This window comes from Nerophis lumbriciformis, linkage group LG30, assembly GCF_033978685.3.
Source record: "Nerophis lumbriciformis linkage group LG30, RoL_Nlum_v2.1, whole genome shotgun sequence".
In the NCBI taxonomy this organism is placed as follows: domain Eukaryota; kingdom Metazoa; phylum Chordata; class Actinopteri; order Syngnathiformes; family Syngnathidae; genus Nerophis; species Nerophis lumbriciformis.
In genome coordinates this window covers 647,758-665,993 of record NC_084577.2, presented here as the reverse complement: position 1 = coordinate 665,993, position 18,236 = coordinate 647,758, and the positions used below count along the sequence as shown (strand labels likewise).

Below are 18,236 nucleotides of genomic sequence, written 5' to 3'. Positions count from 1 at the left end.
AAGTCTTTTTGAGTACGATGCCACAAGCTTGGCACACCTATATTTGGGCAGTTTTGCCCATTCCTCTTTTTTGCAGCACCTCTCAAGCTCCATCAGGTTGGATGGTAAGCGGTAGTTGTTTCTGTACATTGCTGCATTCATCTTAGTCTAGTCAGGGAGGTGACCAAGAACCCGATGGTCACTCTGTCAGAACTACAGCATTCCTCTGTGGAGAGAGGAGAACCTTCCAGAAGGACAACCATCTCTGCAGCAATGCCCCAATCAGGCCAGTATGGTATAGTGGCCAGACGGAAGCAATTTCTTAGTAAAAAATCTTTGCCAAAATTGCAAGTTTTAACAATTTGGTGTGAATGCCAGGTGTTATGTTTGGGAAAAACCAGGCCCCGGCGCTCATCACCAGGCTAACACCGTCCCCACAGTGAAGCATGGTGGTGGCAGCATCATGCTGTGGGGGTGTGTTTCAGCAGCAGGAAATGAGAGATAGGTCAGGATAGAGGGAACAATGAATGCAGCACTGTACAGAGACATCCTGTATTAAAATCAACATGTTTCATCCAACCTGATGGAGTTTAATAACTGCTGCAAAGAGGAATGGGCAAAACTGCCCAACAATATGTGTGCCAAGCTTGTGCCATCGTACTCAAAAGAGGCTGTAATTGCTGTCAAAGGTGCATCAACAAAGTATTGAGCAAAGGTTGTGTATATGGGATTTTTTTTCTGTATAATAAATTTGAGAACATTTTTTTAGTGAAAAAAACTTTTCAATGTCATCATGGGGTATTTATTGTCAATAGAATTTCCTGCAAAAGGTGCATCAACAAAGGCTCTGCATACTTATTTATTACTTTATTAATTTTGCAAAAAGTTTTTTACAAGAATAATTTTCACATTGTCAATATGGGGTAGCGTGTGTAGAATTGTGAGGACAAAAAAATAATTTATTCCATTTTGGAAAAATGCTGCAACAGAAAATGTGGGAAATACTTTGTGAATACTTTCTGGAGGTACTGTATAACGCATCTGCTATTGTGACTAATAATTAAGGATGTCCGATAATGGCTTTTTGCCGATATCCGATATTGTCCAACTCTTTAAATACCAATACCGATATCAACCGATATATACAGTCGTGGAATTAACACATTATTAAGCACCATTTGGACAACCAGGTACTTTTAAAAAAAATTCATAAAATAAAATAAGATAGATAAATTAAAAACATTTTCTTGAATAAAAAAGAAAGTAAAACAATATAAAAACAGTTACATAGAAACTAGTAATTAATGAAAATGAGTAAAATTAACTGTTAAAGGTTAGTACTATTAGTGGACCAGCAACACGCACAATCATGTGTGCTTACGGACTGTATCCCTTGCAGACTATATTGATATATAATGTAGGAACCAGAATATTAATAACAGAAAGATACAACTCTTTTGTGTGAATGAGGGGAGGAAGGTTTTTTGGGTTGGTGCACTAATTGTATGTCTGTCTTGTGTTTTTTATGTTGATTTAATTAAAAAAAAAAACAACAAAAAAAAAACCCCAATACCGATAAAAAAACAAAACGATACCGATAATTTCCAATATTACATTTTAACGCATTTATCGGCCGATAATATCGGCAGGCCGATCTTATCGGACATCTCTACTAATAATCATTTATGTACTCTCAATAGTCATTTGTTCCAGGTCTTATATTATTGAACACAGAAACCAGGTCATGTTTTGATTTCCAGTTTTAATCAATTCTTTTATATTTAGGCAGATATTTCCCATTAGAGTTGTACATACTGTATCGGACACCTACGGATATCTCCCATGACTACCCAACTTGTTTCCCCACCTTCATGCAGAGCTTCAGCATCACTATAATGTCCAGTCAGCTTGTTCGGGGAGGAGGGGGTTCAAAAAGCAGGGGAAAAATTGTGAAGTGTTTTTGTTGTTGTTGCATGAATAGTCAGAGCTGTCACCAGGCACTGATCTTTCACCCAAATAATTAGGAGTTATGGGTGGATCCTACCAAGATGGATAAATTCTATGAAAGCCCTTAAAGGGTTCTGTGCAACTTCCCAATATTCTTGACCATCTGTGAGGTATCTAATGCCTCAATCCTGCAGGGGGATTAAGAGGTAGGGGGAGTTTAAGGCTGGAGGCTGGTGTAGTTTCTGTGTGTTAGTTACGCTCAGAGAATTGGCAGCTTTGGCTAAAACTGCCCTGTGCCGAGTTAAGGAGGAGAAAGGAGGGAAATAAATGAGATGTGGTAGATAAACTGATGAAGTAAAAACTTGGGAGGAACCAGCTGATAAAGGAGTAGCGGAGTCCAAATACAATTTAGAGAGTAGTGGAACAGCAAACATTATGACACACCCCAATAAAACAGCCACCCCCTTCCAAAAAAGGCAAACAAGCAAGTCAGTCAAACCATACAAAGCAACATCATCCCACTGTTCGTAATCTATAAATTATATCTCCCATAATACACTGTAAACCAGAAAGTACTTTGTTCATGGCTGGTCAACTAAGTTAGGGTTTAAAAAAAAAAAAAAAAAAGTGATGTATGCAAGACTGTATCCCACCGATGTTATGGCTAGTTCAGACATGATATCAGTGACACAGGCAAAGATTTCAGCAGCATTATCAGGGGACTGATCAACATACAATAAATACTGCACATTCAGAGAAATAGAAATGCATGGCGAGGGACAGATACATCGCAAACTTGAACAGTTGGAATTTCAAGTTTGCCTCATACAATCACATTTCTAAGGAAACGCTGAACATTCCACACTGAATGCTTTTACATATGTTGGAATCGGTAAAGGCTATTTCTTCAAATCAGCTGCACTGAGCCCAGTTTGATTCCATGGGGTTACTATTATGGTAGTTTGTGGTGGAAACACACAAACACAGAATGTAGACTAAGTCTTAGGACAATAAGCAGGCTCTAGGGCGTTACATTTCTATTTGTCATTTAATGCTAATCTCAATGGAATACACTGCAGAGTTGTCATGGTGAGTTTATCTGACAACCATGTATGGAGTTGAGCAGTGATCCTGAAATCTTGAAAAAACAGGGTAAACTGACAGCAGTGAGCGGGCACCCCGACCCTAGTAGGCACACTTTTCAAAAGGTGCCGCTCTGGAGTACAGTGGGAGAAGAGAAATTCTGTAGGACTTGACACAAAAGGCATGGAGTGCAGCACACCTCCCTTAATTCCATGCTCAACCTCCCGATGTTAAACACAAGATGAGAGGTGGAATCAAGAATGTCCTGGAGTGAGGGGTTTCTCTTTGTACTCCGTTTCCATGCTCATTCTCAAAGAAATAGCATGGGCTAAAAAAGAGGAGTTGTATCTGTGAGGCAATACAGTTTTTCTTCTACCTAGCCTCCTCCCGTCGGTCCTCCCTCTTGGATCGGATGGGCTGAGAGCCGTCGGCCGGCTGCTGAACCCAGTTATTATCATGAAGTCCTACACGGCAACCTGGAGTGTCCTTGTCAGTACGCCGGCAGCACATCCAATAGGAACGTCCGTAAGGCAGGTCATGGTGGTAGGGTTTAGGGTGCCAACGACAAAGTGAAACATCCCCACGCTCGAACTGGCGCTTACACTGCTTACAAGGGTCATCCCGATATAGAGGGTCTTGGTTCCAGCGAGAATCCACTGCCCGCACGCCGTAGGTCTCGATCAGCGCTTTGAAGTAGTGGCAGGTGCACTTGAGGGCTGCCAAGGAGCGTGTAGGCAGGTAACTGAAGATATTGACCATTATGTGGTCGGGCAGCAGCAGCATGTACTGGCGAGGTTCAAGCAAGCGCTGAATCTGAAAGCGGATTTCCAAAAAATCATGGGAGACGTGGCGGTAGAGGCGACACAGGGATGGGTCCGAACACTCATCTCCACTGGCTAGGGGAGAGTCTGGTCGAGGTGCCCGGTCTCCTGAGCCTACAACGACTCCAGCTCCTTGGCTGCTGTTGCTGCTGCTGTGTGCACAGTCCAGAGAGCATAATCCTGACCCTCTGCCAGAACCTGTTGTTTTTGATTCCTCTTCTGCCCCTCGTGAGGGTGGGAAAAAAAAGAGCTGTCCTGGAGGAGGATCATCTGTTGAGTGGTCAGTAGAGCTGGATACACCCCCAACACCTCCTCCCCCACCGGGCATAGCAAAACACACAGTCTCCTCCTGCACATTCTCTGTACTGTCCTTGCCATAAAAGACACATTGGTCCACAGCACCTGTGACCACCACCTCCACGTGAAAGCCAGTCACACGCTCCCTACCCACACCCACAGTTTTTTTCTCTCCAGGAGGCTCCTGAGTTGTTTCCGAACTGCCACAGGCCTGCCTATCAGAGTGATGTAGGTCTCCGTCTGGTTTGGGGGCAGCAGTTGTGGCAGCAAGCAGCAGACTACTGGGGTCTCTTGAAGAGGGGCTAAAAAGCTGGTAGAGGTCACAGGTGATTTTCTCTTTGGACCTTGCTGCCGCCTGGTTACTCCCGCTTCCACAGCTCATAAACATACAGCGGGACCGGCTAGTTGGCTCTAGCTGAGAACGTGGGTCCAGATTTGACACTCTGAAAGCTATCCTCACCTCACCGTGGCTGTGGTTGGGGGGTGGACTAGGTGTTACAATATTGGGCTCTGGTCCTCCTCTTGGCTCCCTATCCCGATTAGAAAAGCCAGCGCCAATATTGAGGCGATTCTCCAGGTTCTGAGACTCAAAATGTGCAATAGCCTGTGCTACCCAGCATGATTGTTGTTGTTCCTCGATCTCCTGATCTGTCTGAATGGGAGATGAGGATTCCTTGGCCTCTTTGGAAGGTTGGCCTTTTGAACGGTCAGACACAAACCCCGAAGGAGAGGGGTCCGATTCTGTTCCCTGGAATAATGTGTGCTGGTGTGGGGTAAGGCCCTGCTCATGGCTGGTAATGGAGGGGTGCTGCTGGTGGTTCACATGAACAGCCACAATATCTCGGTGGGCCAAGGCTGTCCTCTGTTCAACCAAAGCCACCATCTGAGCCACTGACAGCAGGTCTGTCTCATCGGCCCCATCAAGTGCTGGTTGATCTGGGCTAGGAGGTATATTGGTTGCATCGGTGGAACCATGGCTGAGATGCATTTCTGAGGCATGGGCACGATTCGGTGGGTCATAGGATGAGCATCTTCTTCGTCGTTTTGCTTTACTACAGTCAGTCGCCCAGTTACCTTTAACCTGTGTTAAAACAAAAGCACCAGCATTAACATATATACACAAATAACTATAATATATATATAGTTTTTCAAGCAAAATAAAATAAATTTCTTGTTATTTTGTTTAGCACCTTACCTTCATTGCGCTCGGTCTGGGTTGGCCTGCTCCACTAAACTGGTGTGCCACAAAGAAGGCAATCTTCTCCTTAGTGTTTCCTGGTTTAATGACATACCAGGTGTCTAGCAGCACTCGGCCATCTTCCATTTGGGCCCCGGAAGAGGGAACTAATGATGGGGCCGAAATAGGCATAGAGGGCTGGCTCTGGGGCAGGGAACTTGAGCTGAGCTCAGGTTCAGGTGGCGTGTTTTCTGAGCCCACATCCTCTACTTCCACACTGTCCTCCTGCACGCCGACTAGAATCCCACTATCTTCTGCTCCATCTCCCGCCTTCCTGGCACCAGGAGAGGGATCCCCTTTGCAAAGGGAGGGAGACCCTGCCCCACTTACATCTATCACATTGCTCCCTGTGCCAGGACTCTTAGCTTTGTTTTGAGAGTAGGTGCCAAAGGGGCGTGGGCACCAAAGGCGGATGTGGGAGAAGGTGTCTCGGTCCATCAGGATGCGGACCTCTGTAACATACCAGCACCTACGCTGGCCTGCAGGCACCCAGAGCCAGTGCTTTCATTGTCAAATTCCTATGTCCTGTGCAACGCGCTCGCCTTTATAGGGATGCAACCTGCAATAAGGGGACAGTCAGAAGTAGGAAGAGAGGGAAAAGGACAGAGAAAAAAGATTCAGAGGAAACAGAACGACAGCATAATTATTCAAATGTTCAGGAACAGTCCATATCTCAACAGATATAAAACTATATTTTATCTGGAGCATTTCAGACTGCGTTGCCATTTCCTACACCATGATAGTGAAACTCGATTTGCAATCGCATTCCCTGCCTGCAGCTTAGCCTTCAAATCAAATTAAAGGGATTTCAGGTTTGGTGTCTGCGATTGAACTAAAAGGTGTCAAATGGACTCCTCTCCTGCATCTCTGTGGTTCAAAGAGGACTTGCTAAGAGAAGGCAACACAGGGACTAGAATGCAGGCAAATGCTGGACCTATTTTTAGAAGACAGTCAAAGGGCGTGGGGTAGTAGGGAAACTTCTGTAGTCTCATTCTTTTTCGGAATATGCTCCATGCCAGGAGGGCCTTTGGTGCACCCAAAATGTTTTACTTCCGCATTAATACCAGCAGTACGTGCTGTCAGAAAAGTGCAGGCACACTTGTCAGAATGTAGGCGCATTAGAGCAACGGGTTTGGCTCACTGTAAAAAGACCTTCCTCTGCTGCTAAAAACATATTAAACTCCCACATAAACAGCTCATCCAGCAACCGCACCTATTCTGTCTGGAACTTGAAAACAAAATACCGGGATGTTAATCACACTGACCTAAATTTTAATATTTGCCTAAAGGAGTGGGTGTCCAGTAAAACATGTCTGAAAGGGAGATGCTAAGAAATGGGTGAGAGAATGTACACCCAGTCTCAGTAGCCAAGTCTGTGCAGTGTTTTTCCACATGTGCAAGTCAAAACGTGCAACTATAGCTCAGTTATGTCATGTAAGAGCAACTGTGTGTCTTTCATTAACTTTTCCTCAGCTGAGATAATGGAGCTCAATGCTTGTATGAAAAATGACGGTGAAACTGCTGTGTGTCATTTGCAGATATACCCACCAATGAAATTAATAATCCCTGACAGATCCTGAATTACACTTTGAAAATTAATACTTTAGTTTTTTCTGGCTATGGTCATTGTTGAAAGCATGATTGCAAACACTTATTTTGCTTGTTTTTAATTAACTTCTCAGAAAATAATGCATTTATCATTATGGTTAATACCATAACATATCTGTGTACAACTTATCATTAGGGATGTAACAATACTGGTATTAATGACCAACCGCGGTAAAACTCCTGACAGTTAAATTTAAATTATCGTAATAACGTGATTAATAACTGATGAAGACTCAGAACTGTGACTGTGCTCATTTACTGGAGAAGCAAGCGAGCGCTCGCTTAAATGCTAACATGAATACAAGAGACATTAACGTCTTTTCTCATTAATAAACGCCATACCCTAATCTAAATCTGATCTTTGTCATTAATAAATAACACTACAACCTTTACAAATTAAAACAAAAGAAGATAAACATACATGGTAACTTAGATTTACAAACCCCTCCATATGCAAACTTTTCGATTTACAAACTTTAAGATCAAGCCAAAAATGCCTCTGTGTACGAACCATGTCTCTGTGGCCGAACGATTCATTCAGACGCCTGCAGACAAAAAAGCGGGGTAAAACATTGTTGGGGAGGCAGAGCCTTACACTTCACTTGCTTGCTGGGTGCAAACCAGCGTATTTTGCATGTCTTTTCTCACCCTCTCAGAGACTAAATTGGCTGTCAAAGTTGACCAACTTCTCAGTTTATGTTCACATCAAGGTGAGAGGCATAATTTTTACTCTAGAATTAACTTTCACGAGCGCAGAAGCGAGTAAGCAGCTTACCAGCTAAGGATGTCAATACAGCCAGCATAGGAAGTTGCCTCTCCAACGATCAACGCGCCGTTAACGTTAGCGCTTATAATAACAATATTGCTAATACTCGGTTAATATTCAGGCCATGAAATGTAAATGGGAGTATTGTTACTGCTTTTTGGATGGTTATTTATTAGGGAAAAAACCTAATTGCAATTTATCTCTCCAAAATTGCAATTGCGATACGATTTGCAATGTTTGTATTTCATACATAAAAATGTATACAACTGCAAAAATAAATGTTCCTTTAGACTGTCAATCAACATATTCTTGTCTCAATGTGCCACACATTGGAACACTGTGTAATAGTTTACTTATCTTTAAAATATTTCATTTTATGCAGACAGACTCAGACCTTAGGTCTACATCACTCTTTAACTGAAGAAATATTAGATACAACTATACAGTGTTTATAATGTAATGTACTTATAATATATAATGATAATGCAAGTAACCATTTAAAAGGATAAACTTGTATTCATCATTACTGTACAATTGTTTACCATTGTACTGTAATGAAGTCGGACATTGTCTTTTCATGTATTGCTATAGAATTTAATCGAATCAAATCATGTGGTGCCCAAAGAGTCACAGTTGGAATAGACGCAATAATGTCACCGATCCCATTGGCTCCATTGTAAGTGGTCTCTCATAAGGATTGTGAATTATAGGCAAAATTCCCAAAAATAATTGCAGTTCCCCTTTAAGAAGTTAGAACAACATTTAGTTTTTCTTTTCCCAAAAAAGTATATGTCTATTTTTTTTTTTTTTAATTAATGGTTTGGTTAAAAAATGTCAATGTTTATACAAGTACTTTTTGAGCCCGAACAATATTGTAATAATAATAACCATGATCATTTTGGTCACAATTAACTGAAATTTTTGTTACATCCCTAATTAGTACTTATTCAAATTAGGATGTTTAAGTCCAATGTAGCTTTTTTTTCCTTCTTTTTTTTACAATTAAAGATGTTGTTTGTTTTTTTAATATACTTTTAATTACATATACAGGTACATCTTATGGGAATTCCAGATCTGTATTCTACACACAACTATTTAACGTAATAGTTGATTCTCCCTCAGACTCTTCAACTATTTATCCCCTCACACTTAGAATAATAGGTCTTAGAATAGAATAGAATAGACTTTGTCATTGTGCATATAAATGTGCCTGATGAATGGTCTCTTTTTGGACAGCGTTCCTAAAATCTTCTACTAAATACATTTAGACAATAACAATACAGAGTTGCCATAGTACTACATGTCCAATGCTGCAAAGAAACAAACTATTAACCTTTTCATACATTACATGCATCTTGCTTTTATAGCAAAAAAAGACATTCCACTTCAGTTTTCACTGACATTTACTTTTCTTGTACTATATATCTCAAAAGTCTCTTACACCAAAAAAACAGTCATTACAACCTAATAGGGATGTAACGATATGAAAATGTCATATCACGCCGGTTATTGTCACCAAAATGTTCACGGTTATCATTATTACTGTGGTATTGTAAAATGTGCGCAAAAGGTATTCATACACACTTACAACTAGGGATGTATACTGTGTACCGATATTTTTTTGGTACCTGTTTCTAATTGGGTTGGTCAAGGAAGACCGTTAAGATTTTGGACTAATGATACTGCGATCGGTATTTTTGTTATCCAGCTGACCGTCGTCATTAGGTCACATTCAGTTCAAGTGCACTACTACGCACGAGTAGATGATAATCAGCTTGAAACATACACAAATAAGGAAGCAACACCACACAAGTTTGTAACACGACAATAGTTCCTCCTAGTCCGTAAAGTCACACACGCCAATAAAAGATACCGGTAGTATCAGTTTTAAGTGAATTACACTTAACACATGACTGTCACTACAGCGCTTGATAAACCCGACTGTCCACTAAGCCAGTGGTCCCATCCACCGGTCCGGACATATATACGTTGGTGGCTTCCGACCTGTCACTAAACTACGTCCGTGTGTAACAAACACAAATAAAAATTCATATTGTTACAAAATGCACAACCACCTAACATGCTAATTGATTGTATTGATTTATATGAGATATCATATTAAAAGTCTGTGAATAAGCATGAATACCATACATTAACATTATTTTAAATGTTATTATAGGAACAAACGGTAGGAAACGGATGGATGGATGTACTGAGTGTAATTGTAATGAATAGAAACAGTGATGGATCAGTGTAGCCTTTCCGAGATGATGACATAATTCCATTGCACACATAGTTGACTTGTTTAAGACCGAAAATGCAGGTGTTGATAAAATACTTTCCTACTATGATATGATATATTATGATGTTGCTGGTGTACAACCTCTTGTGCTAACAAAAAGTCTAATAAAAAAAGCATGTTTTCAATTCTTAATTTACACAAATTACATATAGTACCAATAAAAGTACCAGTATTGTTAAAGAATATCGATATCGGTATCGGTGTCGATAAAATCCAAAGGATATACATCCCTATTTATAACAAACTTTTATTTTATTTTTTTAATTAAATCAAATGAATAGCCACACACGATTCTTTCTGGGCTTGAGTGTTTAAATATGTTTGATTGAAACTTGTATTAGTATATTGCACAGTACAGTACATATTCCGTACAATTGACCACTAAATGGTCACACCCGAATAAGTGTTTCAACTTGTTTAAGTCGCGGTCCACGTTAATCAATTCATGGTAGTGTTTACGAGATACAAGTTTACTATCCTCTTCTGTTTTAATTTGTAAAAGTTTTTGTGTTTTTTAATGATAAAGAAAAAAACATGTTTGGAGCATCACATTCAGTTTATGGGATGTCATGCAAATTCACTTCCTGTTGTCCTATTGCTTTGAGTATCGATTGATCTCTCTAAGAGAGCACAGCCTGTAAGTTTAATGTGCACACTTAAGTGCTCAGGCAGTAATGTGTTTATACAAGTTAAGATTGGGGAATTGTGTTTTTTTTTAAATGGACAAAATCGTTAATGTCTCTTTTTTTCATGTCAGCATCTAAGCTAGATGGCGCGAGCTTGCTTCTCCAGTAAATGAGAAAAATCATTCTCAATCATGGTTTTACGATATGGTAATTTTACGGTACTTTAAAACAGTAATGCTCACCGTAGTAAGTTTTACCGCAGTTTATTATCTTAACCTTTATTGTTAAATTCCTACAACTAAATCACAAATATTTATAACTTTATCTAAGTTTGGCTTCAGAAAAATCCATGACTTTAACCTATGTTAAAGGCATTCCAGGAGGAGTATGATTGCAAACTGGTGTTTATTTCTAAAAACATATTTGTAAAAAAAAAAGCTGTGATCCTTACAGTCACTACATTTCCATGCGCTAAATTAGTCTGATTTCTCAAATAGTTCAGTTTTTTATATTTTCACACCTACATGTACTTGAAGTCCCAGTGTCCATGCACACTCTCTAATGCGACTATTGGTCATACACCATGTGCCTCCCACAAAGCTAATGTACCTGCTTTACTGCTCTGTCAGACTGTCTCCACTCAGGACTCTTTTATTGCCAAACATCCTGTCATCAGTCATGACATCTGGTTTTCAATCGCATAATCCAGGTGTGTTAGTCCGGCTTCTCAAAAACCGAACACAATCGAATTAAGATGTTTCCATGGATTGTAGGATGCTTATTTAGAGACAAACTATTTCAGAAATGTACTGCATGGACACGTACTGAGTGTGTACCAAGGTAATTAATTGCTTCTGGCATAATCCAACAGCATAGGCTCGACAAAGAACAGCAGGTTGTACTGTTCAGAGACACACAGCTAATGTACCTGCTTTACTGCTCTGTCAGACTGTCTCCACTCTGGACTATTTTATTGCCAAACATCCTGTCATCAGCCATGACAAAATGGACGGAAACTAGACTTTCCATAAATCCGATCGGCACCAACTGTCTTGGCTGATAATTAATATAAAAATTGAATTAGTGAAATCCGATATAATGTTTAACTTCCTGATCCGATCAATGAAAAAGGCAAGTTGCAATGGAGATTAAAATGCTGGCTATGTGTTCATACTGTGGGTCTCAACAAAGACCTCCAAAATCTTGATCATGTCAAGTCTAACACAACCTGTTAAATTACTTGTTTTCAATTATATTTTGACTCTCAATTACAAAGTAAGCTGTTTTTGGTTTTTTTGTCAGACGAATACAATGTACAATAGACTGCAGAAGGCCAATTGTCTTTTAAGGTTAAGGTTACAACACAAAGCGAAGATTAAGGCTCATTAAAAATATTTAATCAATAACCAAACATAAAGCTCAATGACCAAACTGGAATTTTAATTGTGTGATCTGACATTTGGCGGCCAGTGAATTCTGGCATCTTAAAAGTTGATGGTGAAAAACTGACTAGCCTTGTCTGTGCAGTAATGCATCAGACATGCAACACAGTTTTCTCCTGAACGTGTGAGAATGTTGCCTGCACAGAACTAAATGCTTTGTTGTGAATGTAAAAACCGAGAGGTCAGGCTAGTCACAGGTAGGTTAAAACTTGACTAACACCTTTAGGTACATTTGTTAACAGCTTGGACATTGAGGTCATTTCTAAGCTTGACAAACGAAAACAACTGTGTATTGATGGTAAAAGTCGATAGTCTCTTGGGGCCTTTTCTTCCTGAGAATTTACACCTCCATCAACGCTGTCAATACGAGTATTGGTTGTGAGTTTACAAACAAAGACAAATGTTGGATTAAAGCTGCTCTTGAAAACGAGTAAATATGTTTCTCTCCAGCGCAGTTATGTGAAATATGCAGTCTAAATATGGATTGAAGCTGAAATATTTAGAAAAGGCAAAAACTAAAATTTAGTGCACTTGCAGTAAATTAAGCCCACAGCAAAAGTATAGAGCATCGAATATGGTTTAAATATGGAACAGTACAGGCGCACAGGAACAAAATTGTGGATGGCAGCCAGTGAACGAGTGATAAAGGTTTTTTTCTGACATTTAAACCCACCGGGGTAACAAGCTGAACAATATCTTTAGTAGTTGTTTTTTTTGTCTGACATTGCGACTTGTGCATGCATTTTATGCATGCTTGAGGGTTGTTTCAGGTGGTGCAATGTAAATTCAAACAGTGATGACTTGAAAATATATGTAACTGCAAACTGCAATTGAGCACATATAGGGTGCACCCACACTAGGTCTTTGGAATTGTACTGGCTGTGGGCACAATTTACCTACTCTCACTTAAATGTTCTAATCTCGAGTCATTTATATTTCTACAGTGCAAGGTGGTGGCTATTGTGGCTTGGAGAGAGACGGCATTAAAGGGACTGTTCGCAACCTTTACGCGGATACCTTTGGTGCGCTAACTATCCAATGTAGACAATATATCTTGCCCTCTTACGGTTTTCAGCACGTAATGACGTGACTACGCCAGTACATAACATGTGCACGCGCATTAGTTTTGTGTGGTGTTGGCCAATGATAGCGATTTGGATAGCTAACTCGAGATGGAAATTGATAAGATTTTTCTGGTTCCCATTCCACTATCGATTCTGCTTACCGATTTGTTTTTTTTAATTGGTTCTCTTATCAATTCTTATTTGGAAAAAAAATAGAACACAAAGGTGGATTAGCATCAATTTGTTTAGTTTACAGGTAACATGACCTTACAAAAGCTTAAGTGACATTTTTGGAGGTGCATACGTAGCATAGGAAACAAATAACTTAAAAAATAAATAAGAAAATAAATATTGTTCTCTAGAATTTAACAAAATAAAACATGTGGAAATTACACAAGAATAAAACATTTACTAACGTGATATTAACTCATTACATTCAAAGTGAGCGATGCCAAGCCTTTGTTATAATCTTGATAATTATGGCTTACAATTTATGAAAATCTTAATTTAAAAATCTCAGAAAATGTGGGGTTTGAAAAACTGTAAACCATGATCATCAAAATCCTAATAAAGGCTTGACATATCTCACTTTGCTTGTAATGAGTTTATATCACATCTTAGTTTCATATTTGAAGTTGAATTGCTGGAATTAATTGATTTTTACGCGATATTCAATTTATTTTAGTTTCACCTGTATAGTGGCAAGGACTGAGTAAAAATCTGGTGGGAGGAAAACATGCAATTTTTCTCCAACTACAATTGAACATTCACCTACTATGGCAAATGGTTGTAAGCTTTTGACCACAAAATGTGTCACTGCTCGGTGACATTCGTCTAGCGTTAGACATGAACTGAAACGCGTACTGCCCGCCTTGAAGCCAGTCTGAATCTGTCTCTAAATGAGAAGGCATTCATTTCATTTTAACAAATAATAGCGCTGACATAATAGGCAGTGTTTGTTAATACCGGTTATATTTACATTTAGGTGACTGCTGCTGGGATGAGATCCGCTCAGTTCAAAAACGCGACATTCATCTATAGCAGTGTTTTTCAACCACTGTGCCATGAGATACAGTCTGGTGTGCCGTGGGAGATTATGTAATTTCACCTATTTGGGTTAAACATATTTTTTGCAAACCAGTAATTATAGTCTGCAAATTATGTCTTGTTGTTGAGTGTCTGTGCTGTCTAGAGTTTGGCAGAGTAACCGTGTAATACTCTTCCATATCAGTAGGTGTCAGCCGGTAGCAAATTGCTTTGTAGCTGTCGGAAACAGCGGGAGGCAGCGTGCAGGTAATGACATTTAATATTTACGTATTTTGCTCATTTTAAGCAGTAATTTCAAAAACGCATCACGTTCACTTTTTTTTTTTAACTGCTTCACTGATTACTACTGCTCACTGCAGACTTTATGAGCGCCAACAAACATTATAAAACATCACTTACTGTGCAAGGTCTGTTGTCATTTGTATGCCGACTGCTAGGTAGGATGTTCATAGGATGTTCACATACTCCCATTTAGATAAAGAATGACTCAAAATCCTCGCGAAGAAAAGGAGGGTGGAACCAAGCATCTTTTTGTGTCGTTCTTGCAATTTCCGGTTCCAAATTGGCTGTCAAAGTGTACCAACATGTCGGATTACATCCTCGTCCTTTTACTATCTAGGTGAGAGGCATAATCTATGATCTACACTACAGTAAAGTTTGATGAGCAAGGAAACGAGGAAGCAGCCGATCAATCGATTATGTCAACATTGGCACGCAAGCTTGTGATCATGGCGCCGCTATAAATAGTTTGTCTGCGTTAACGCTTATGACAATATCACTAATACTTGGTTAATATTCAAGTCACAAAATGTAAATAGAGTATTGCTGGCACTTTTTGGATGTTTTTTATTGGGTTTTTGTGGGCGGAATAGAGGACCTCCCATTGCTTCCGCTGTAAGCAGACTTTTACGAGTTAGAATGCATTCAAAATGATCACAAATTAGAATAGGGATATGGAACAATAGGCATACATTTTTTTTAAAGTGCAGTTTCCCTTTAAGTGCAAATCAGAGTGCTCACATTAGCCAATTGTGCTGGACTTTAGGGTTTAAGTGGGCCCAAGAAAGAATCAGACCTGTGGGATGAATCAAGCCTTAGAAAGGTATTAAGTTTGAGTATCATTTCTGGACTAACTGACTTTATATACCTCCTATATACCTTTATCAAGACTCATCACTGACTTACTGTGATCGGCTTTTGTCTTTTACAGCTTTTTACAGTCTTCAAAAATCAATAATGTTCCCATTGTTAGGACGTGTGGTCTGAAAAAGTAATATGTACTGTATTTTCAAGGACAGTTCTCGTGCTGTAACAGAAATACCTAATTTAATCATGGGTTTATAAAACATTTGTCTAATTTCACAGCTTTAAAGACAAAATGTAAAATCCTATTATGTTAAAAAGGCAAAACTGTCTTTAAAAGCAGACATACAATATTTTCATTGAGCAACCATAACACTGATGGCCTTATATGTCAGAGCAGCATACCATAAAGCTGGTATACCACTGCAGCCCGTGAACCAAGCTACATTAAATAGTTTCATTTGAAACAGTTCCTGAAAAAGGTTTGGGTTTAAGCTTTCTGCATCAAACTAATCCTCCAAATCCTGGCCAAGCATAGAAGCAGCCAGCAACACTTCAGAGCTAGGGACTTGGGGCATAAAGTTACACCTGTGCCTCCTGTTGATGGAACACACAATCATGAGTATGATGACTTTGCTTGCATTGTCCGTACTGACATAACAGTTATAGTTTTACGTACAGGCCAGTTTCTGTCGACGTCTAGAAAATTCTTCACAGTATTAGGCTTTGGGAAGCAGCTTTGAGCTTCTCTCTAATCAGACATTGGTGATATAACCACAAGTACATTGTCATTTTCTTAAAAATGCACACGACATATACACAAACTAAGATAAAGTAAAGACATCTGTGTAAATCATAAGTCCCCGATTTTTGGCATAGGCTTCCAAATGTTTAGCTATTCCCAATAGCAACCAACAGTTGTCGTAACATGATTATTAAAGTGCCAAGAATCTCCAAATAGGCGGCAGAGGACACAAATAAAGGCAGCCGAATTAACAAATCATTGGCCAAGGATACCATGGCTACCATCACTAAACCAAAAAACACTTGGAATAATTCCTTGACTGATTCCTTAACACATCCCTTACAGTTCAGCTTCAAATTGTTATCATGCACCCTCGTACACATTTGTATTAATTTACGTCAGCAAGACAACAACGGCTGATTAAGAGTGCATGTTTCACAACAAAAGAACAACTCAGTTGGTTTCCAGGGTGTGAACCAGGCATTATATATAGCAGAGTGCCTAATTCAGAACAGTAATCAGCTCTGAAATACTATACCAAACACAGCCAACATAGACAACAGACACCTTGAAAAGTGTCTGCAGGATTAATTGATAGATTGAAACTTTTATTAGTAGATTGCACAGTACAGTACATATTCATTACAATTGACCACTAAATGGTAACACCCGAATAAGTTTTTCAACTTGTTTAAGTCAAGTTAATCAATTCATGGTAGTTTCCTGGTGTTTCTGGAAGTATACTTCTCAGTGACATCATTACAAGATAGACTTTGATTGGTCAATAACCGGGGCATTATACCTAGCATGCATTGTTATCTGTCTAAATTCAATCAGCACACCCAGACAGTGTCGTCCCATTGGTGGCTACTTTAAACCCAAGTTAATGGCTTTAAACAAAATGCCCAAACTAATCTAATTAAAACTACCAAACGCCTATTTTACAACAGAAAGGTGCTGTTACCATGTCTCATGTAGCAAGTCAACAGAACAGTGCCAGTGGATACACTGACTCTGACGCCAGCTCAAAGCAGCGTGTTCTGGGTTTTAACTGCATAATACACACCATTGAACACTAACATTATGGCATGTACATTATCTCTAAAATGTGATCGATGGTTATTGTTATTGCAAGCCCACCACTTGACCAGTCTAGTGGCAAATCCAGTGGCATGTTACCCAATTAGCACAGCCCGAGCCTGCGTAGCGTCACAGAAACTCAATTTCTTGTGGATTGTGCAGGACAAGCAGGTGTAATATTTCCTTTCGCATCGCTTGAACCTAACAGAACCTTGGAAGCAATTTGTAGTTTAGTCAAAATCCGCATGGATGCGTAACGTAAATAGATAGCATTAGCTAACAGAGTTGCTAACTTGATACCGTAATTCACCTGCAAAGTAGCTAGCACGCTAGCAAGGTAGAAAAACATTGGATTACTTCTGAACCTCTTACCTTTTACTACTTCGTTTTCCACAAAACAACCGTCGTGGCTCTTAAACTGCCAATGGTACGACTGTCCTCGTTGTATATGTCCCGACCCAAAAGCAGTTTGTGTGGTGAAATGCAGGTGACACGACTTTACTTGTCCGTGTCCACGTAAGCTAAAAGCTAGCTCGGCTGAGGCTAACCTCGACAGTAGCTTTACTTTCTACGCTCAACCTTCTCTCAGCGGCGGCTGCTATCGAGGCTTTGTCAGTTCTCTGAACACAGCCCGGCCGGCCGTTTACCTTGTTAGGACTCTCGACGGCCCCTCTACCGCTATCTATTTAGAAGTGACACAAGCTTTTACGGTATGCGCACTGGGATACCAAAATAATCAGTGTCAACACGGCAGAGGGAGGAAAGCCATCTTGTTGACAAGCAGCTGCATACGGCGAGCGGCCAATAGCAAGCCAGAGTCGGTGGTATGCCCATATATGGAATATGCTCGCCCCCCCCCCCCCCCCCCCCCAACCCCCCTTGCGCCGCTTCCCAGCTCACTGGACAACACTGTCCAGTAGGAGTCGACAGCAATACTACAAATGTTGGTATCGATATTAATACCAAGTAAGTGGAAGCCCACTATTACAAAAATATAGATTGTTAAATTTAGCTAACATACCAAGTAGGGGTGTGGGAAAAAATCGATTAGGATTCAAATTGCAATTCTCACATTGAACGATTCAGTATCGATTCTCATTTTTCAAAAA

The 18,236-nt window shown here is 39.9% G+C and overlaps 1 protein-coding gene across 1 annotated transcript; it reads right to left on the bottom strand.

Annotated features, from left to right (window-relative positions):
- Nucleotides 1–1,721: 1,721 nt before the first annotated feature.
- On the bottom strand, nt 1,722–17,899 carry fbxo46 (F-box protein 46). The gene is made up of 3 exons (XM_061925346.2): nt 17,500–17,899; nt 5,323–5,923; nt 1,722–5,208 (listed from the first exon to the last, which is right to left on the bottom strand). Exons 2-3 carry the CDS (start codon nt 5,800–5,802, stop codon nt 3,382–3,384), a joined length of 2,307 nt encoding a protein of 768 aa, XP_061781330.1. The 5' UTR covers nt 5,803–5,923; nt 17,500–17,899; the 3' UTR covers nt 1,722–3,381.
- Nucleotides 17,900–18,236: the final 337 nt, after the last annotated feature.

What these genes read in the sequence shown, in the direction of transcription:
- fbxo46 (XM_061925346.2), bottom strand. Translation starts at nt 5,802, where the DNA reads ATGGACCGAGACACCTTCTCCCACATCCGCCTTTGGTGCCCACGCCCC. An exon ending in CCAGACCGAGCGCAATGAAG is followed by an intron (nt 5,209 to 5,322) that starts GTAAGGTGCTAA and finishes GTTTTAACACAG; the next exon opens with GTTAAAGGTAACTGGGCGAC.